Raw genomic sequence first — 23,123 nt, 5'->3', positions numbered from 1 at the left:
CAAGGTTGCTGTCTTTGTTCCATTAGCTTGCAGGGGAAAATAGCTATTCAGAAAGAAGATAACGAGGGTTACATGTTTCCTGGCATACATACAACCAACAAGCTGCAATCCCTATTCCTAGATTGCCAGCTAATCTTCCCATTGGAATTATCAACAGGAGAATCTAGCTAGGAGAGGGCTGCACACCCATCCAAATGTCCACAACCAAAGGGAAGAGTTTAAATGATCAGGAGGTTACCATGCATACCACAGCTGCATTTCAATTAGCAGTACAAGCCCCACAGATGAAAAAATTCGCAGCAAAAGAAAAATAATCCAAAAATAAACTCCTTCAAAATAGCCCTCAGGATTTGGCCTCCTTCACCCTTAGCTGTTACATATTCAACATAATTCTAAGTATTTGTGGAACTAGAACAGAAAGGGTTCATGAGTGTTTGTTAGAAAGGCTGTGAACTTAAGCCCGTCTGAGGCCTAGCATGGGCTTTGGCCAAGAAGAGAGAACACTAGAAAGAGAACAGCTCTGTTCTTAGCCTTTGGCAAAGCTTAACCATTTTGTACATTAGAACAAGCAAATCAATATTTGGTTTGTCTGGGACTTGCTTTATTTCCCAACCTGCTTTCTGTTTTAAAGCATTTTAATTGCCTTTACATAAGACAGAACCATAGAGAAGTTTAGGATAAAATGTGAAGGTGGATGAAAATTCTCTCACAATTACCTGTATGCTGAGGGGATGATTTGTTGTATATGCATGTATGGATTTATTAATATTGGTGTTTATCCCTGGCTAAACAAACCCCTGGTTCCCAGGCATTCCCCTCCCATATTACTCAATAGGGATTCTTGTCCTTGCAATATGGATAGAATCCTCCCTCCTGCTTCTGAATGGAGGAGGTACAAACTTATCCTACAAGTCACTTCTGTCTTCTGGATCGTTTCCCAAGTCCTTGCTAATGCTAAGGGCCATATCCTGGCTCTAGTAAAGTCAAGTTGGAGACTTGCCATGGACTTCAAACGGAGCAGGATCTGCACCTAAGGAAATATATTTGCTGCTTAAACCTAAGAGCTGAACGCTGCCTTCCCATTACCAGATGTAGCTTTAGGTTCTCTTCAGGAGCCGTATTGTAGTGAAAAGGCAGAAATATTTTCTACTCTAAAGCTGCTCTGCAAAGACATAACTATGTATCTCCTGTTCAGAGGATGCTGCTGCTGTTTGAACTACAAATCCAACTGCCTCATTAGCAACAGTATCAAATTGTGTTGGGGGAAAAAAAAAAGATTGGGCCAAAAGCCCAATGTCTGTGTGAAGCCTGAGGATAGCAGGCCTTGTGCAGAGTTTGGATTCTCCCACCCTAGAATCATAGAATGATAGAGCTGGAAAAGACCTCAGCAGTTCATCAGGTCCAGCTTCCTGCCCAAAGCAGGAAAAAACCCAACTAAATCAACCCAGCCAGGGCTTTGTCAAACCGAGACTTAAAAACCTCCAGGGATGAAGATTCCTAGATACCTCCCTAGGTAACCCATTCAAGTACTTCATCACCCTCCTAGTGAAATAGTTTTTCCTAATATCCAACCTAGACCTCCCTCACTGTAACTTGAGACCATTGCTCCTTGTTCTGCCATCCACCACTACTGAGAACAGCTTCTCTCCATTCTCTTTGGAACTTCCCTTCAGGAAGTTGAAGGCTGCTATCAAATCCCCCCTCAGTATCTTCTTCTGCAGACTAAGTAAGCCCAAATCCTTCAGCCTCTCCTCATAGGTCATGTGCTCCAGCCCCCTAATCATTTTGGTTGCCTTCCACTGGACCCTCTCCAATGCGTCCACATCCTTTCTATAGTGGGGGGACCAGAACTGGATGCAATACTCCAGATGTGTCCTCACCATAGCTGAATAAAGGGGAATAATCACTTCTCTAGTTCTGCTGGCAATGCTCCTCCTAATGCAACCTAATATTCCATTAACCTTCTTGGCTACAAGGGCACACTGTTGACTCATATCCAGCTTCTTATCCACTGTATTCACCAGGTCCTTTTCTGCCAAACTGCTGCTTAGCCATTCGGTCCCTAGCCAGTAACAATGCTTGGGATTCTTCCATCCAAGTGCAGGACTCTACACTTGTCCTTGTGGAACCTCATCAGATTTTTTTGGGCCCAATCCTCTAATCTGTCTAGGTCATTCTGGACCCTATCTCTGCCCTCCACTGTATCTACCTCTCCCCCTAGCTTAGTGTCATCTGCAAACTTGCTGAGGGTGCAATCCATCCCCTCATCCAGGTCATTAATAAAGATGCTGAACAAAACCAACCCTAGAAACCGACTGCCAACCTGACATCGAGCCATTAATCGCTACCCATTGGGCCCGACTCTCTAGCCAGCTTTCTATCCATTTTACAGTCCATTTATCCAATCCATACTTCCTTAACTTGCTGGCAAGAATATTGTGGGAGACCATATCAAAAGCTTTGCTAAAGTCAAGGTATATCACATCCACCGACCTTCCCATATCGAGAGAGCCAGTCACCTCCTCAGAGAAGCTAATCAAATCGTTCAGGCATGCCTTGCCATTGGTGAATCCATGTTGACTATTCCTTAATCTTTGTATTCATGCCCATCAGTGTGAAAGAAGCTATTTGCATGTATTTGTTTATATGTTTGCATGTATATGCGAGCACATGTAAGTTGCAGCCCTCAGCATGCTGTGAGTATCATTGTGGCCCCCAGGGCTTCCAAGGCTGAGTAGCTCTGCTCCACAGCCTTAGCTTAGAGCCAGCTGACTTTTAGCTCAAGTGGTAAAGGTTCATGCACTGAGCTGCAGAGCACCTAGCTTTGGTTCCGCCTGTTGGCATTACAAGAAGGGGCTGGTCCAGGCTTTCAGCTGGGTCTCTGAAGCTTAGGGCATAGTTCCTCAGTTAGGGGAAATGGAGCATTAAAAGTCTATTCAAAGAAAAATAAGGAAAGAATAGCTAAAACATAGTATTTGTTCACCCTCTTGTATATTAACATAAAACTTCCTCTGAAAAAAACTGCCTGCCTAAGTGATTCAACCAGATGTTCACATCCTTTGCAGGAAAGTAGAATTTGGAAAATATTACATTTTTCAAAATTGCTGGTGGCAGACACTGCTCCGTGGGCTGCATTTCAGCTCAGCTTTAACCAACTCTTTATTTTTCTTTCATGTTCTGGAGCCTAAGAGGCCTGGAGCCTGCTAGTACACTTATTATTGCTTGCTGATTACATAGAAAGTTCTTCAGTTCCATCCTGCACCCTGAGTAAATATGTGGAGGAGGTGATACTATTTTAAGATAGAGAAGGTGGCTCTCTGACAAACAGACACTCGGTTTCCACCATCCAGCTGTAGAAAGCGAATTATTTTTTACTATCATCAACTAGGCAACTTCCTGGATCTGCATGTGGCTCACTAGTTACCCTAAAAGCGACGAGGAGTCCTGTGGCACCTTATAGACTAACTGAAGTGTAGGAGCATAAGCTTTCATGGGCAAAGACCCACTTCGTCAGATGCATGTAGTGGAAATTTCCACTATATGCATCTGACGAAGTGGGTCTTTGCCCACGAAAGCTTATGCTCCTACACTTCAGTTAGTCTATAAGGTGCCACAGGACTCCTCGTCGCTTTTGCAGATTCAGACTAACACGGCTACCCCTCTGATATTAGTTACCCTAAAGGATTCTTATCCTTTAGAAAAGTGGGAAAGAAACTTAGAAATCTCTCAAGAATAGCAAGTGTGAAAATTTAGCTTGTGAAATGTGGACACATCTCTCTATGGGTGTGATCCAACTCCGGTTGAAATGGAAGCCTCCCTCTGATTTTAATGGAAGCTTGATCAGATCATAAGCCATTTGATTCTTCTTACCGCCCCCAAAGGAACTTGGTCAATTTGAAGGGCAATAGTAGCAAAGAAGGGGGGGTATGCAAAGATCAATAACAATTAGATTTCACTGTGGTTTAGGTTGCAATGACTCAGAAACACATCGCACATTCTAGGCATGAGAACATGATATGTTTTTCTTAGTTCCTGTGCAAGCCAGTGCGGGGAGGCTGCATTTAACTTATCTCCAGTTTAAAGCTATTAAAGTCACGGGGCAGGAATCTGGTCCAGTATCTTATTGCTGGGCTTTTGCTGGGTGGAAAGCACAATGAATTAGGGATGTTAAGGACCAGTCGACTAATTGACCATCTGATAAGCATTTGCAGGGGATCAGCTGTGCGGCACTGCTGCTTTGAAACCCCAAGGCAGTATTTCAAAGGGGCAGCCGCTGCACAGCTGATCCCCGGCTCAGCTGTGTGGCACTGCCCCTTTAAAACACCGATATGTGGAGCCTGGGATCAGCTGGGCACTCCCCAGCTAACCCTGGGTTCTGGGGAAATGCCGTGCAGAACCAGGGTCAGCTGGGGACTCCCCAGCCGACTCCAGGTTCTACAAGGCATTTCCCTGGAATCCGGGGTCAGCTGGGGTTCTGAGGAAATGCTGCACAGAGCCTTGGATTAGCTGGGGAGTCCGAGGCGGCGTTTCAAAGGGGCAGCCACCACACAGGTGATTGCCCAGCTAATCCCGGATTCTGCTGAAATGCTGAGTGGATCTGGGGTCAGCTGTGGAGTCCCCTGGGGGACCCCAGGCTCCATGGCTTTGAAATGCACATTGTACATTTCAAAGCAGGCATCTGCATGCAGCCCAGAGTCAGCTGCACGCGAAGTTCCACATTCCTCCTTTGAAATGGACAAGCGCCTCAGTGGGGGCTCTTGTACATTTCAAAGGAGGATTGCGGAAGTGCCTTTGAAATTCCATCAACCACTCGACTAGTCAATGAACTACATTTTAACATCCCTATAATAAACCTGCATTAAGGATAGCTGGGCCAATTGCCTCCCCACGCTGGCTTGCACAGGAACTAGGGAAAACAGATCATGTTCTCATGCCCCATACTTTATCTGGTGTCTTATTGAGGGACGGTATTGTATCAGAGGAAGCTTCCTGTTTTCCCAGGTGAAGAGTGAGTGCAGCTGTGAGGGAAAAGAAATTGACTAGAATGGGGGATGGGTGGGGGCAGAAGGGGACATAACCCAGCATGAATGAGCAGATGAACACTAGGGATGTGAATGTGTATCCGAATACACGGTTAACTAATGAGCCTGTGCTCATCAGTTAACCCTCAAGGTTACACACAGCCCCTCCCCCATCCCACCCCTGCTGCCTCTGTATCAGAGAGAGCAGTGCTGTAGAACCACCAGCCCCTCCCTCCACTGCCTCCTGCAGAAGCAACAGTGCAGGGTGTGGAAGAGAGCAGGCAGGAACTGGTGCTCACAGGGAGCCAGCTTAAAAACTGGCTCCCTGCAAGCACCAGCTCCCACAGGGCCACCTGCCTTCCCTCACACTGCTGCCTCTGATACAGAAGCAGCAGAGCCAGTGGAGGGAGAGCAAACAAGAGCCAGTGTTTACAGGGAGCCAGTTTAAAAGCCGGCTCCCCATGAGCACCAGCTCCTGCCTTTCCCCCGCCCCTCCACTGTAAACATGTAGCCACTGAAAATTTTAGCAGTTACACATTTACACAAATAAACTCATTTTAATATCCAGAATGAAAACCATGTGATGTTCCCTTGCTCTGCATGAGCTAACTCATACTGTGAGAGATCAGGGTACATTTGGCATGTATCTTGGAGAGGGAGAGGCCATGCTTGGATGTACTAGGATTCTCCTCTACAACAATAATGTCTGGATAACGTCTGAGTTAAATTGCATCATAAGCACTGCATTGTGCCAAGTGATGTAATTCAAGGAAAACAGCAACATGTGTTTTCCCATACCTGAGCAGTAGGTGGATTCACAACCTTTTTTGAAGCTGGCCATATTCTCTTGTGCCTCAGATTTTGCTTCTGTAAAATGGGGATTATAATACTTGCCAGCTCCCCGGGACACTTAGCTCATTAATGACCACCTTCACTGACTAAAAGGTTCTACGGGCCAGATTTTAAAAAGCATTTAGGTGCCAAAAGCTGGAGATATACAGATAGATTTGAAAATTCCATGAGGTGCATCTTTAGTTATCCCAATATTTTTAAAAATCTGGCCTTAACAGCTGGTCTCCACACCATGGTAGTATACTCAGGTCAGCACTTGAACCATCAGCACCAAAATAGCAGAACAGTACATTAAGTCAGTGCATTAGGCTCCTGATTAAATAAAGCTATTTAAATTGGCTAAATTCATTTACACATTTTTCTTCGTAGGGCAGAAAGTAAACAAACATGTGTAATTTACCTTCAGGACTTCCCTGCGTGAATCCAAGAAAACAGATAAAATATAGGACAGTCCAGAGAAAGAGGGATCCCCTAAAAATCAGAGAAGGAAACAAAATCAGATTTTATTTTACAGTTTTCAAATATTTACAATGTAAAATATTGCTCAAGTCTGGCTATTAAGCCAGAAAAGTAAGCTTTATTCTGAACAACGGCTTAATTGTGCATTTATTGAAATCAGTGGGGACTATCGCCATTAGCAACAATAGCTGGAGGATTAGATCGTTGCAACACAGGAGTTGGCTGCTTGTTTTTAATTAGGTCTCCATAACCAGAATCTTGCTTGAGGGCCCAGTTAACATCTTTCAAAGTCCATGAGAATTTTTCCCATTGACTGCACCAAGCTTTTGATCAGGCCTTGAATTGGGACCAGAGCACTGCTCTACAGTGATGTCAAGAGTGTCAGTCTTGCAGAAAAACCAAAGTTGTACAGTAGTCATAGCAATGTCCAGTGTAGAACCCCAGGATGTAAAGGCGGGCAGACCAACTCTAAACAAGGAGAAAGATGGTCTTGACCAAAGAGTACGTATGAGGGGTCAAGAGGACACCCAAGTGTCATGTAAGTTATCTTTGCACCTGAGTGAACAATGTTAGAATCCTGCTGCATTTGCATTTATTTAGAATACATTTTTGGACACGCCCTGTGTGGTTTAATTTATTTTCTTCTAAAAAAAGGATACAAAGAGAAAAAATAGTCTGTAAACACTTTAGCACCCACCAAAGCTGGAGCACTACTGTTAATACACGTCACATTAGTTCAACGTGTAGAGAAATCCTATTTGCCTGTGGTATGGGTTAAGAACCTCCCCGAAATGCAGCATTGCAAGCTCTGTGGCTACACCTCTATGGAAGACTATTTCACACCTATGAAACTGCATTTGGCAAAACTTTCTGTTAGCTAAACTATAAGCTTCTGGTTGCCAGTGATAGCAGGGAGGGAAAACTATACTAGAAAGGTAGCAGAAACCACCCCTAAACCCACAAATCGCTTAATCAAAATAATGCAAAAATATGAGAAAATCCTTAGTTAAATTCACTCAGACTATATGTGGAAAGTTATCAAATTAAATTCTCTCATCTTCTAAAGGAGATTTAATAGTTAGCTGGAAGTTTCAAGGCCATTAGCTGGAGGAACAGAGACAAAAAATGTAAACTACATAAAATCCTCCACCAGAGAAAGAAACTACATGGATCATTCATAAGTTCCTAATACTACTTCACTTCAGACAGACCAATATTATATCTGTGGTGGGAGTGGGACAAAGACATGAAAGACCCCATTCATAGCTGACAAATTAAAATAATTATATATTTATTTCAGCATTTTAGTGTACTTTTTCCCAGCTCTTGCACATGAAAAATTTTGTAGGGGTATTTAATTCGGGTGGGTCTCCTCCTCAGCTGTTGCAGAACTCTGCAGCTCCATTGACTTCAATGAAGCTACACTGATTTATACCAGCTGAGGGTTTGGCCTACTAACTTTCACAGAGAAATCCATGCATGAATCCCACTGCTTGCTATATTTTGAAACTTGACTAGGAACCATTCCACATCAGCAGGGAAATTAATTAGATGGACCAAATTATTATTTTGCATTTTCCTTGCTCCTGATTCAGGTGCAGGAGGACCCAAGTCTGTTCTAAATTGTGCCCACACTACAAAGGTACCCAAGGGCACTGCCCAGAAGCTCAGAATAGCTGAAGTGCAATGCATCCTTCCACACCTTCTTGCTCCAGTATTACACTACCCACATACATTCAGGGAACCCTTTCCTGCTCCAGCAGAATTCCTACCTATTTCCTGACTCCTATGTCAGAGATGTGATATAAAACACCAGAATCCAGCTCATACCCGGAGCCCTCATTTCTGTGACCCATCAAATCAACATAAATAATTCAAATAACATACAGAACTTAAATGTGTCTGATGAGTCACAGCTACTGCAGTATGCAACAGCAGAGGCGAAAGGGGGCTTTATTCTGAGGGAGTTTACTCAATAGAAAGAAAAAGTATGTTCTTAACTTGTGTTAGCTAACTCATGGTAACTAAAATGAGGTAAAATCCTAGGGAAGGCAAGGCAGCTTGTAGTTTTCACTAGGGTTGCCAGGTGTCCGGTTTTGAACCAGACAGTCCAGTATTTGAGCTTTCTGTTTGGGAAACAAATTGAGAAAATATAAATGAGAAAATATAAATGTCCAGTATTTTCTAACTAAGATGTAATGTAGATTGTGATGTAATGTCAAGTATTTTTGTTGAAACCATCTGGCAACCCCAGTGTTCACACACTAGCAGGCTGAGTTGAAGAAAGCCCAGGGGTTTATTACAACCCGCTAAGTACTGTTAAGACTGCAAAATGCCTCCAGGTTCAGTCAGATTTTACCTTTTCTTTGATACCATGTGCTAGTTCATATGAAGGAAGAGCCCCTTTTTCCTAATGAGGACAAGGATTATGTAGTTACATACATGGATGTTTTTATAGTACTAAACAGCCCTGTGAATCAGTTATCAGTTTAGTCATCCCTCACAATATACCAAGTTAAAGCCCATTTTTAAAAAAAAAGGCAAAGAAAGGAAAATCCCCACAGTTTGCTTATAGATTTCCTGTTGACCCACACAGGAAGCACAACACAGCGAAGTGAACTAGCTTCAGGGAAGATCTAGCACATGATTCACTTGCACAGACACCGACTGGGCAGTAAAGAGAAGGGTTCACAGCGCAGGTTCCAGCTGGCACTGGACACACTGCTGCCTTCCTCAGACAGCCAATGTTGTACAAGACTGGAATGAGGACAAGTGCCAGAACACTGAAGAAAAACACTTTGGCAAAATATACCAGCTTAATGGAAAAAGTGAATGCTGCTTCCAAATGGCAGACCTGTGTGTGACGGGGCTGTTAATTATTACAGGTTTTTTTCTAACGTGAGCTCTTTTTCCGTTACAACTCCACAGTGACAGGGTTGCATAAGAGGTTGGAGTAGCAGTAAGAAAGGGAGAGTTTTCTCCTTATATAGAGCTACCATATCTACCCATTCCTGCTTCTCTGCTCCATCCCATCACTAATGAATTTCAAAGTCACCCACAATAGTATGTCCCTCTGGGTATACGTGTGTATGCATGCATGCATTGCAGCAGGAACAAGTAACCCCAGCAAGCTCAATGAGTTCCTGCAAACCTTGAGACACCAGGTGAAAACCCCACCATGGGTACATCTACACAGTTGCGTGTACCTCAAAATGAGCAAAGCAATTTGAGCTACACAAACTGTATAGCTTATTTCAAAATAGCTTATTTTGAAATTTGGCACTGTCTACAGAGCACTTATTTCTAAATAAATCACTATTCTGCTGACTTCCTTAATCCTCATACAACGAGATTTACAGGAAGTTGGAATAAGAAGCCCGTTATTTCAAATTTATTTCAAAATAACGGGCTTCTTGTGTAGATAGCACACAGCATTATTTCAGAATAACGGGCATTATTCCAAAATAACTCTGCTGTGTAGACATACCCTATAAGGCCAATCCACTACATAAGCCCTGCCTTTGAGGCACAGAACATTCCCTTCTGGTCTCTGCATTCTGTGACCTCCACTCAGCATTAGCCCTGCTGAATTCAGTGAGGCTACTGATTTGCACAATGGGCTGTAGGATCAAATCCATGATCTTTAGCTTTCCCAGTCAGGTATCGCTCTTCTAGTGAATGTTAAAGATCAAACTTCTGAAAGCAATAAGTTGATAGGCCTATGGGGTCAAGAGAGATAAGAGTCTTCCTTCTTGGTGGTCTGTACAGAATCTCCCTTGATGATAATCCCCATGTGAGCCATGTAGAATGCACTTTGCCTCAAAGGCAAAAATACAAACATACTGAGAATGTTTGATAGCTATCCGTTCTTATCTTGCATCCACTGTATTTTGTATCATACAAGAATGTACTGATGTGGTGATGACAAAGCCCTTGCTAAGAAGTATAATCTTGGATTAATCACTCTCGAGTGCCTTCCTCTGCACTAAAGGTAAAAAAAAAAAAGATTTGGCTGCTCCTCTTCCAAAAGACTAAATGAACGTTTCCTACTATGAAGTCTGATGGTGTTTCTGAGTGGTGAACGCATATAAGTCCTGCCAAGGGCCTAAATCCTAAACACAGCAACAGAGTGGGAATTTCAAAGACTCTTATGCTATTTGGATACTCAGTTACCAAAATAGGTGCCACAGGACTCCTCGTCGCTCAGTTACCAAAAGGAACTAAAAAAATCTCAGCCTACAAGTACAGAGTTCAAACTGCTCTGAAAAACAAAATTAAAAAGTGAACAGGAAACTGTTTCCCCAATATCCTCTTTGGATAAGCGACTGTCTTTTTATTTTGTGTCTGCACAACCGGGACCTAGCCCATGTCCAGGTTTCATACATACTTTCTCAACACTGCCGCAGCTAATTCTGACTGACTTGGACTCACGCTCCAGCTACCCTGTCAGATTTGATCATTCACAACTGCAGCAATCGCTCAATGTCCAGAGGTGACAGTGATGCGATGACACTCAGAACATTGAACTCTGACCTGTGGCTAATCAAAAGACCCTTCTTCACTCTTTGTCGTGACTCTGTCAATGAAACAACGTTTCTCTTCTCCGCCCTCAAATAATGAGAAACATGTAAGCGAGAATACGGGATCCTAAAGCAACATAGGCATGTGGTTTTATGAATGACACCTCAAATTGTTATGTGACAGAATCCTGTCCTGCAGCACTGACCCCTTAGTTATTTACACAATGGCTATCATTATAGCATCCAGGTGCTAGAGCAAATTCAGCTTGCCCAAGGCAAGTACCTTTTTGAGAGAGAAGTCAAATGACATTAATATTAGACCTCTGTCATCATCCATTATCACAATAAGGGACAGGACAGCAGATTTTGTGCCATGTTTTCATGATAACCTGGAAAGACTGGAATCCATGGAGTCGACTTGGAAGCAGTCAATCAGTTGCAAGTGAGTGAAGAAGGAAAGACATCTCTGGTAACAGCCTTTAGTAGAGTTTAAGCAAAGAACAGTTAAGAATGGATACTTCCGCAATGTGCAAAAGCTTCTGAGGGGTAACTGAGTTAGTCTGTAACTGGAAAAACTTTAAAAACAACGAATAATCTAGCAGCACCTTAAAGACTAACAAAACATGTACAGCCAGTCCCCGAGTTGCGAACGGTTGACTTACGACCGTTTGCAGTTACGACCGAAGCTGTCGTAAATGGCGGACCCAGAGTTATGAACACAATCCGCGCTTATGAACAGCGCGGTCACGTGTAACTCTATGGGATCTGACTTATGAATGAACCAAGTTAAGACCAATTGCTTGATCCATAACCGGTTCGTAAGTCGGGAAGAGGCTGTAGATGTTATTATGAGCTTTTGTAGGTACAACCCACTTCTTCAGATGACTAAAGCATCAGAAGTCCAGATCCAAGAATAAATAAGAGAAGGCAAGGGGAAGAAAAAAAAGAGAAAAATAGTAAATTGGATTGTCCAAGTTACAAGAGACTGATAAGAACAATTTGCACCTCTATATGTACCCTTTGATTGGTTGGTTGGTTAAATCATTAGGTAGTGTGGGAGCCAGCTGATATTATTCATTCTTCTCTAATAAGAATCAAACTTGTAAATGAGGTTAAGTTCTAACCCTTCCCTGTGTAATTGGCTTCTGGAATGCTAAGTACTCATCACACCAGATTTTAAGATGAGAACTGAAAACTAATTGCAAGTGTAGCCTGAAAGAAAGTGGGGGGGAGGGGAGGAACTACTTGCTCTAAGATATCAGCTAATCTGTATGTGATTTTTAGCAGCAGACTACAGGGAATAACAAGCAAAATGGTTTGGAACACTATCTTTACTACATTTCTGGGTAAGAATAGTGTGTGAGTGAGGGAAATGTAGCCAGACTCAATTTCAGTGCTGGGATGATTATGAGACATTGTTTTCCCATGATTGTCCCAGCCCTACCACACAGTTTAGAATGCACACACACGCTCACGCACAGAACACTGTCATCCAGTTTCCCAGGGTTTCTCTATCTTGACTTTTGCCAACTCTAATCTTAATTCAGGATGAAAATACAATTAGCACTGTGTCGATGGAGCATTCGCACAGAGTCTTTGGCAACATCTGTCTAACTAGCATGGACCAAAACGCTGCTGCTTCCTTGAGGAGGTGGCTCCTAGCAACATCAGAGTGAGTCAACAGAGGGCGAAGAAAGAGAGGAGTCATATTCACATGGGGTGGGACCTTGACATTGGCAACAGCAATTCAGTAGCACGCTGTATTACGAAGAGGCTTTGCTTTCATAAAAGTCTGACATAAGCCATGCAGAAAGAGGGTATTGCACTGGTTCTTTAGACAACTCTAATTTAAAGCCAAGTTTAAATACCTCACATTTACAAAGGATCTTTCACTAGGGTGGAAGGTGGTAGATACACAGCAGACAATAGAAAAGAAATTTCAGCCAAGACTCCCGCTCTTAGGCTATGGCTACACTACATGCTTTGCTGAAAGAGGCAATGCAAATGAAGTGCAGATTAGCATTTTCTCGTGCTTTATTTGCATACTCTCTTTCATTCAGTTTTTGCACAAGGGGCTTTTGCACAAAAACAAACAGTGTGGACGTTTCCTTTTTGCTCAAAAACCCCTTTTTGGGCAAGATCCTTATGCCCCCGTCTCGTGCAAAAAGGGGGTTTTGTGCAAAAAGGAAACATCCACACTGTTTGTTTTTGCACAAAAGCCCCTTGCGCAAAAACGGAACGAAAGAGAGTATGCAAATGAAGCGCAAGAAAATGCTAATCCACGCTTCACTTGCATTGCCTCTTTCAGCAAAGCATGTAGTGTAGACAAAACCTTAGGCTGTGTCTACACTGGGCCACTTATTCCGCAAAATCAGCCGCTTTTCCGGAATAAGCTGCGAGCTGTCTACACTGGCCCTTGAATTTCCGGAAAAGCAACGATGCTCTACTGTACAAAATCAGCCACTATTCCGGAAAAACTAGTCTGCTCCCGCTCGGGCATAAATCCTTATTCCGGAACACTGTTCCGGAAAAGGGCCAGTGTAGACAGCCCAGTAGTCTTTTCCGGAAAAAAGCCCCGATCGCGAAAATGGCGATCGGGGCTCTTTTCCGGAAAAGCACGTCTACATTGGCCACAGACGCTTTTCCGGAAAAAGGGCTTTTCCGGAAAAGCAGCCTGCCAATGTAGACGCTCCTTTTCCGGAAAAACTGAAAATGGAATAGTATTCCGTTTTAAGCATTTCCAGAAATTCATGCCAGTGTAGACACAGCCTTACAGTATAGGATCACTACTATCCGTGTAGATAGAGCCTTGTGTGAATATAAAATATTTATCTGATCCACAAATGAGCAGGGCTCTACATGTGCAGGGCTCTCATTTTCACAGGTCATATCCAGAAGACCATAGCAGAAGGGTTGAGTTGACTCTGATGGGATTTAAACCACTTTTTCCCATATACTGTATTTCAAACTTAATGGCTGTGTCTACACTGGGCCACTTATTCTGGAAAAGCAGCCGCTTTTCTGGAATAACTTTCCAGCTGTCTGCACTGGCCGCTTGCTTTTCCGGAAAAGCAATGATGATCTACTGTAAAATTGTTTTTCCAGAAAAACTATGCTGCTCCCATTCGGGCAAAAGTCCTTTTCTGGAAAAACTGTTCCGGAAAAGGGCTAGTGTAGACAGCACAGTAGTCTTTTCCGCAAAAAAGCCCCGATCGCGAAAATGACGATCGGGGCTTTTTTCCGGAAAAGCGCGTCTACGTTGGCCACGGACGCTTTTCCGGAAAAAGTGCTTTTCTGGAAAAGCATCCTGCCAATGTAGACATGCTTTTTCCGGAAATACTTATAACGGAAAACTGTTCTGTCTTAAGCATTTCCAGAAAAGGGTGCCAGTGTAGACGTAGCCAATATGTTAAACCACCAAGCCATCCTTTCTGACAAGTAGCTGAGGCTTGCACATCCCTGAAAATAAGACAAACACCTGCTTCTCTGATTTTTTGAGTGACAGATGCATTCTATGAATCAAAGAGGAATAAACAAAACTGGTTTTCTTTAGTAAGAGCATGAGTAGTTCATAGATTCCAAGACCAGAAAGAGACAATTGTGAACATCTAGTCTGACCTTCTGCATAACACAGGCCCTAGAACTTCCCCAGAACAATTCCTAGAGCAGATCTTTTAGAACAGTCATTCTCAATTAAGGGCATGTACACCTCTTCTGGGAAAACATCAATCGATCTATATATTTGCCTAGTTTTACAACAGGCAACACAAAAAAGAACTAATAAGGTTATTACAAACTAAAATTTCATACGACTTGTTTATATTGCTCTATATACTGAAATGTAAGTCCATTATTTATATTGCAATTGATTTATTTTATAGTTATATGGGGGAAAATGAGAAGCTAAGCAATTGTTCAGTAATGATGTGTTGTGACACTTTTATACTTTTATGTCTGATTTTGTACGCAAGTAATTTTTAAGGAAGGTGAAATCTGGGGGCATGCAAGACAAATCAGACTCCTGAAACAAGTAGGCTGTGTCTAGACTGGCATGATTTTGCGGAAATACTTTTAATGGAAAAGTTTTTCCGTTAAAAGTATTTCCGCAAAAGAGCATCTAGATTGGCATGGATGCTTTTGCGCAAAAAGTGCTTTTGCGCAAAAGCACCCGTGCCCAATATAGATGCGCTTTTGCACAAGAAAGCTCCGATGGTCTTGCGCAAAAAATTAAGGTGCCTGTCTACTGGCCCTATTGCGCAAGTATTCTTCACAAGAGGGCTTATCCCTGAGTGAGAGCATCAAAGTATTTGCGCAAGAAGCACTGAATTCTTACATTAGAATGTCAGTGCTCTTGCGCAAATTCAAGCGGAAGTGTAGACAGCTGGCATGTTGATTTTAGATATATAGAGACTGAAATCAAGTCACCCTTTCACCTTCTCTTTATTATGCTCAATATATTAAGCACCTTCAGTCTACTACTATCAGGCACATTTTATAATCCTTCAGCCATTCATGAGACTCTTCTCTGAATCCTCTCAAATTTTTCAATGTTTCTTGAATTGTGGGCACCAGAACTGGTCACTGGATTCCAACTGCAGTTGCACCAATGCCAAATGCATATATAAAATAATATCTCCTACTTGAGATTCTACCTTTTATGCATCATCATGTGATTATCCACCATAGCCCCGAAATCTTTTTCACAGTCACTGCTCTCAGGATAGAGTCCACCATGCTGTAAATATGGTTGCTGTTCTTTGTTCCTGCATGAACACATTCTGCTGTATTAAATCTATATATGGTTTGTTTGCGCCTCGTTTACCAAGTGATTCAGATTGCTCTGAATCAGTGCCCAGGTCTTTATTTTCTTCTCCTCTAATTTCTGCATCAACTGGTAGTTCTTATTAGATGATGATTTTACGTTTTCTTCCAGTCATTCATAAGACTTATATAATGTAGGGCTACTGGGACCCCACTGGAAACACACTCACTTGATAACAAGTTCCCTTTTACAATTGCATTTGGAGACATCAGTTAGTCAGTTATTAATTTTAGAGCAAATGGATTAAAATGGCACACAATTCTAGTTTTTTAAATCAAAATGTCACACGCCAAGTCAACTGCCTTACACCAACATACCTATGTATGTTACATCAACCCTATTACTTTTGTCAAACTGTTAATCTCATAAAAAGTATCAAATTAGGTTGACAGGTTCTATTTCCATGTTGATTTACATTAATTACAATGTCTTCTCTTAATTCTTTAAGTCTCATATCAGATACCCCATTATCTGGCCCAGGATCAATATCAGGCTGACAGGCCTATAATCACCCAAACTAGCATGATACTAGTTTTCCTCCCATCCTCTTGAACAGCTCATGTGCCACAACATATTGAAAAATCAACATTAATGATCCAGCAAGCTCCTCATTCATCTCTTTTAAAGCTATTGAGCAGGTTATCTTGATCGGCTAAATCTCTCTTTTTGAGGCTGCAATTTTTGGAAGCAGTTTTAATGCAAGAGATAAGGCAGATATAGATACAATTCAGTTCTCTCTGTGAAAGAGGCTTAAATGTTAACCAGTAGATGATGGAGAAGAGAGAATTTTACAAGATTTGCAGATGATGCCAGGTTGGGTGGCTTTGCAAGCACTTTGGAAGATTATAATTCCCCATGTCCTTGACAGATTAGAGAATTGGTCTGAAATTAATAACATTAAAATAAATAAAAGTAAATGCAAAGTACAACACTTAAGGAAAATGGAAGGCACAAACACAAAATGGGGAATAACTCAGTAGAGAGTAAAACTTCAAGAACAGATCTTGGGGCTATAGTGGATCACAAACTAAAGATGAGTCAACAAGATTATGCTAAAGCGAAAAAGGCAAATGGCATTCTGGGGTGCATTAGTAATTGGGTTGTATGTAAAACACAGGAGGCAACTGTTCTACTCTACGAGGCATTGGTGAGGCATCTGCAGTAACACTGCACCTAGTTCTGGGCACCACACTTTAAGAAAGATGCAGACAAATTGGAGAGTCCATTGAAGAGAAACAAAAATGATAAAAGGTTTAGAAAAACATGATGTATGAAGAAAAGTTGAAAAATTGGATCTATGTAGTCCAGAAAAGATTAAGAGAGAGACATAACTGTCTCTAAAGGGAGATTTAGGTTAGATATCAGGAAAAAGTTTTTAAATTTAAGAATAATTAAACAATGGTACAGGTAACCAAGGGAGACTGTGGAATCCCTGCCACTAGTGTTTTTTTAAGAACAGATCAGAAAAACTTGTCAGGAATGGTCGACTCTAGGTATACTTACTCCACTAATACTTAATTGTTTGAGCACCTCTCAGCCATTACACATAGCCTCAATATGAAGTAGGGAGGTCTTCCTCCCAACCACTTTTTACATGTAAGGAACAAAGGCAGAAGATAGATTAAGGGATTTGCTCGAGATGATGCAGGAAATGATTTGGCAGAGCTGGAACAGAATCTAGATGTTTGGAACCATAGTCCTGTTCCCTGGCCACTAGGCAATGCTTCCTACCCTAGGATACCCCACTACTTGGTGTCATATAAGAATCTAGAGAGCTAGGTCTTTTGCTTTACTGATCGTTCCCAACTATCCAATGCATATGTACAACACAGTGTCAGCTAGATGTCTCTGTATTGTTCAGTTTGACCCATGGTACCATGAACTACCATCCAATTGCCTACCCAAGGTGACAGGAGCAGTATTTTCCTATTACATATTAGCTGGCACCCAAAATGATCTTTCTGGGTTTCTTTAAAAATGGATGCTTTTCAATCTGTCTTGGTGGTAGCCAGCTTTGCAGGTGAATGCTGTGTATGGTCTTGTTTGGACATGAAGAGCTAACAGATGTGAACAAGTACAAGGAAGCATATTTCCTGGATGCCAATGCAGAAGCGCTAAGGCATAAAACAGACACACTAAAGAGAACCTCCAGAAACATTAGGCAGGCCACCTACATCGTCATTAGTTAGCACTTGGGGGACATAGATCCAATTAAATAGATGTAGCAGTGGCTGAAGACCATGAAGTTTCTGTGGCACTGATGTATTCAATCAATCCGCAGCAGTGTAGAAACCTGCTCTCCAGCCTCTGAGGGCCTGCGTACATTGAAAAGACACTGCAACCAAACCATTTATGGGAGGATCCTAAGCTTGCAAAACCTGTCAAATTTCCTTGTGTCCACATGGCTGTACAGGCCGGGATGAGGTTATTAGCTCTCCCAGTGCATTCAACACTTATTTCATCATAGCACAGTATATCCAGTCACCATATATATCTCCATCCCACACTGTCGACTGTGGAAATTACCCCTGGCTGCCAGCAACAGCTCTCTCTACCCTAGGATGACTGCATCAGGAGTAATGCAATGCACTGATACAACCATATACTGTGTGGATGTGCCAGAATGGCTCCAGTAGAAACAGCATTGCTATGTGAATATACTACAGCAGTGGATCAGCACCACCTTCTTTAACACATTGTTTGGAATTCGCTGCAAGGAATGTCAGGCTCACACACCACCAGTGGTTCAGGTACCACCATTTGGGCATCCCTGCACTAAACCATTTTGAAGATGAGCAACTATTGGATGCAAAATGTTCTGTCATGGTTTGGATACAGGCATGCTACAGGCAGGTGAGATGCTTACTAGAAACCTTATTGCATACACCCAGCTGCTGAAATGGCATATTTTAGAGTCAAAGCCTTCTCAGAGCAAATATCAACATAAACAAAACAAAACAAAAAGGTCAGGGGATAACATAAAGGATAACAAGTGACCTCTACCGAGGAGGGAAAGAAATCAACAGCAGAGAATCACTAGGGTTGCCAGATGGTTTCAACAAAAATACCAGACACATTTGACATGACATCACAATCTACATTACATCTTATTTAGAAAATACCGGACATTTCTATTTTCTCAATTTGTTTCCCGAACAGAAAGCTCAAATACTGGACTGTCTGGTTCAAAACTGGACACCTGGCAACCCAAAGAATCAGAATACTAGAACTGGAAAGGACCTCAAGAGGTCATCAAATCCAGTCCCCTGCCCTCACAGCAGGACCACACACCATCTAGATCATCCCTGATGGATGTCTATCCAACCTGCTCTTAAATATCTCCAGTGATGGAGATTCCACAACCTCCCTAGGCAATTTATTCCAGCATTTAATCACCCTGACAGTTCGGAAGATTTTCCTAATGTCCAACCTAAACCTCTCTTGCTGCAATTTAAGTCCATTGCTTTGTGTCCTATCCTCAGAGGCCAAGGAGAACAATTTTTCTCCCTCCTCCTTGCTTATCTGTGACACCCTGACCATTATTCAAAGAGAATCATATATCTGAAGAACTGGTGTAAGAAGTATACTCCGCAAACTACCAAGCTGTACTCTCCTGCCTCCATTGCAGTTTCCTGCTGTACTAACTGCTTCTTCAGTGGGATTTGGATGCTCTTTGTTATTTGTAGTCTCTCAGTCCTCATTACAGGCACAGTAATGGCTGCTAATGTATCAGGCCTAAAAGCCTGCCAAACATCTCTCATGCCTCTGAGCCTTCTCCCTTTGCTCTAGTCCCTCCAATCGATGGTCACTGCCCCACTCTCCTCCTGCTTTTCCGCCTTCTGACCAAGGGATCAGTCTCTCCCCTTCACAGGATGTCAGACCCAGGCAGGTGTTTCTCTACAGAGAGCACCCAGCACTCACAAGGTGGACTCTGGGGATGACTGACAGAGCCTGGGCAAAAAGAGACCATTTCAATTCAGACTTAGTGCCTCTGCATGCAAGGGCTCCAAGAGGCAGCTAGCTCTCGCCTTCACTGTGGAGAAAGCACCTAGCTCTTCAGACAGTTACATACATTGAGCCTAGATGGAAGCATCCCACTCTTCACAAGTCACATCCAAGTTACAAGCTCCCTGGAGGGTAAATCCAAGTGGGCTGGGCATGGCACCAACCGGGTAGGGACGCGCAAAGCCCTCCCCGCCCCTTCTCCCCATCTCTGACACCCCATACAAGTCTTCCCGCAAACACCAGGAGCGTCCAGACTGCCAGGGGAGAGAACCCCAGCCCTTCAAGGGAGTATCTGTAAATCATCATCACATCCGACAGCGCAAGCCGGGGTTAACCCTTTGCTGTGCCCCCGGGGGGGGGGGGGGAGGTGGTTGTTACCTATTGGGAAAGTTAGTCGGCGCGTGCGCACTTCCCCCTCGCCCCCCCCCCCCCACACACACACAGACTCTAAGCAAAGCGCCGATCCATTTTCTGCAGCCCCCTGCTGAGCTGGGGTGCGGAGAGGAGGAAGGAAGCCCGAGGGCGGGGGTAAAAGCGTCCCCACATTCAAGGGGGGGGGGGGACTGAGGGCCCCATTGCCAGCAGGAGCTGGAAGCTGTTCCCACTAGTGTGTCTACGGGGGAGGGGGGACTAGTAATTTCTGCATTTGTTGCGAACACATCCCCGCCCCCCGCACGTTTCCAAGCCGGGATCTCCTTCCCTTTCCCCACCTACCCCCCGATCCAAAGAACGGGCCACGAGGAAGTCACCCCTCATCCTCGCTCTTTGCTCCCCGCTCCGCTCCTTCCGGGCCGCTTTGCTTCCCCTCCGGGGTAGCGTGGCCTCCGCTCTCCCAGCCCAGTTCTCCTCTGCAGCCTGGCAGCTTTCACCTCGTCCCCTGGCCAGAGCGGGAATGTCTCCCCCACCCCGTCCCAAGCCACCCGGGAGCAGAGCGCCGCTCTTTCCCGTGCAGGATTCGCTCTCGGTTCCCTCCCCGGGCCCCCCATTATATGAGGGGGTCCCTCGCCCCCCACGTTATCCTTCCCCCATCTCAGGGAGAGTTAGGAGTTTTTACTCACCCCCTGGCTGCTGCTGTTGCTCTGAGTTTGGAGACCGGCTCTGATTCCGGCTCCATCACGTTTAGAGCATTGTCTCGTTCGGGCACGTTTTGCAGCGATCCATCAGAAAAAGGGGAAAAGGCTGGTTTGTGGGTGCATCCTTCCCAGGAGCTCAGCTCTCTGTCTCTCTAAGGGGCTCAGCTGTGCCAAAGACACCCCCTGGCCCGCACGGCCAACTCCTTCCCTCCTTCTCTTCTGGGTCCTTTTGCTTACACAGAGCTTTTAATCCCATTTAACTCCCTCTCGGCAGACTGCAGTTACCTTGGGGAAAAGGAGAGAGAGGAACAGAAAGTACACGCTAGGAAAAGAATATGGCCCATGGTCGCTGTTTTTCTTGCCTCTTTTTTTCTCCTCCTCCTTACTATGAGTATAACGTCTATGATCTCTTATTTCCAAAGTCCTTGGTAGAAAAGTGTTTTTTTCTCTGAGCTGTTACTTGTTTGTTTGCGTGATGGTTATAATATGTTTTATTTGCAATGCAGATGTGCTTCCCAGCCCCCAGGAACTCTTCTCTGGACTTAAGAGAAAAGAGGGAAAAAGGCAGATTTTGAGAAATCAAAATTATTTAAGGATGGTTCTGCTGACTCTCTCTGCTGCCCTCCTCTGTATCACTGAAGTGAAGCACTTAAAATGTATATGAGTCAGAAGAGCTCAAGACAAACAATCAACTGACCCCTTCCAGTCTATCTCAGGAGAAAATAAATAAAGAAACTCAATTCAAAGCCTTCTCTGGCCTGTAGAGAGAAGTTAACAAAGGTTGTGTTCAAACCGACCACTTCACCATCTTTCACCAGGAATGGAAAACCCGAAACTGGCAGGACTGACCCACAAGTTGCCTCAACTATTCTCACCATCTGTTGGAAAAGTCAAAGGTACATTAAAGATTTTCCTTTTGCAGAGTGCTTTGAAGAGTCAGTTTAAATTGTGGGTGTGACAGAAGCTCCTAGGCAAGAAAGGAGCCACTATCTCTCTCTCCTCTCTGTGTTTTCTGCTTTTGGAGTAAGCAAGCTGATGTAACAGGTGATTGAAATGCAAGGAGCTCTCTCCTCTCAGACTGTCTTACACCCATATTCAAGCACATAGAATACAAATCATGGGAACTGATGCCATTCCTACCTAGAGTCTCTTTAGAAACAAAAGATTCTCAAGTCATCATTCCAAAGCACTATATGACTAGAGAAGAAACTTTGGGTGATTCTGCATACATAAAGCAGACAACCGAGTGACCTTAAAGGCAGAGCCTTGTACAGCTATATCAGATACTGCTTCTAAATACTGCTAGCGAAGTATGAATCAGTCTCCCAAATGCTTATATACAGACCCAGGTCAGTATTTCAGACATGCAGTTTGTCAAGCATATGTGACAGTAAACAACAACAACCCCCCCTGTCATTTCAACTTTAAAACAGGGCAGGCAAAGAATCACTTGAGTACCTGGTGATGGAGGAGGAAGGGTATGGACACAGGTGGCTTGCATAGAAATTAGAATCCCTACTAGTTAAAGCTACAAAAGGACAGCATCAGACACTTTAAGAAGCTGTTTTCTCTAAGCCTCAGTTTACCAGCTCACTTTTCCCTTTTCCCTGATGCCCCTTTTCCCTGATGCCCTCCCCTGTTTCACATCTCTCTTCCCCCCACCCTTTGCTTTTCTGTCTTTGACACTTACTTTGTGGCAAGGTGAAAGGTTGTGCAATATCTCCTTCCAGCCCCCAAATTCATTTGTAATTCATTTGTCCCAGCAACTTAAAAAAATTCTGAATCTGATTTTTTTTCTTTAAATCACACCATGGCGTTGAGCTGAAGACCAGACAGCACCTGCTGGGGTTATTGGTCCTGACAGGTCCAAACCTTCCTGGCAAGTTTATGTTCCCCCAAATTCAACAAATAATCCTATCCCAGGATTTTTGCAGACAGATTTTCCCAGTGCTGCTTCTCTGTTGGTGGCTCATGGATGCTGCTGTCGGATCAGTAGGGAGGATGGTTTGGGACCAGGTGCTAGCCTTGGAGGGACATGGAGCTTAGAAGCTTTCAGATGTGAAGAGAGATGGAAATTATAAAAAGACTGCCCTTGTCCTTTTTAAATAGCTGCAGCCGGGGACTCTGCTTTGGCTCTAGTGCACCAGGTGTCCGGTTTCAGCAAACATTCAGCTAAGGAGCCAGGAGCCAGCCTCCAGGGGGCAGGGTCTACAGTGCACTAAAACATACAAAGGAACCTACTGATGAAGGCTGGGCACAGAGTGACATCCCAAAAGGGAATGTGGTTGGGGGGACACCCACATGGGAGAAAGACAGAGGAGGACTGGAAAGGGAAGGATGAAGGCATGCAGCAGGGAAGCCAGAGAGAACT

At 43.6% G+C, this 23,123-nt stretch overlaps 1 protein-coding gene across 2 annotated transcripts in view; it reads right to left on the bottom strand.

Moving 5' to 3' along the window:
• Positions 1-22,577, bottom strand: part of COL27A1 (collagen type XXVII alpha 1 chain) — a 296,056-nt gene extending 273,479 nt beyond the window's left edge. Inside the window, exons 1-3 of one of the 2 annotated variants that reach the window (XM_014580186.4) lie at positions 22,443-22,577; positions 20,738-21,037; positions 6,274-6,344 (exon numbers count right to left, since the gene is read on the bottom strand). In XM_014580186.4, the coding sequence (XP_014435672.3) occupies positions 6,274-6,344; positions 20,738-20,793 (127 nt within the window). In that variant the 5' untranslated portion in view covers positions 20,794-21,037; positions 22,443-22,577. Of the gene's footprint in view, positions 1-6,273; positions 6,345-20,737; positions 21,315-22,442 lie in introns of those variants that run through there. The other variant, XM_014580190.4, reaches the window with a different exon arrangement.
• Positions 22,578-23,123: the final 546 nt, after the last annotated feature.

The sequence above is a fragment of the Pelodiscus sinensis genome, chromosome 23, assembly GCF_052426305.1.
Source record: "Pelodiscus sinensis isolate ZL-2025 chromosome 23, ASM5242630v1, whole genome shotgun sequence".
Taxonomy (NCBI): domain Eukaryota; kingdom Metazoa; phylum Chordata; order Testudines; family Trionychidae; genus Pelodiscus; species Pelodiscus sinensis.
The sequence above is the reverse complement of the archived record's forward strand: the minus strand, read 5'-3'. Positions and strand labels throughout refer to the sequence as shown.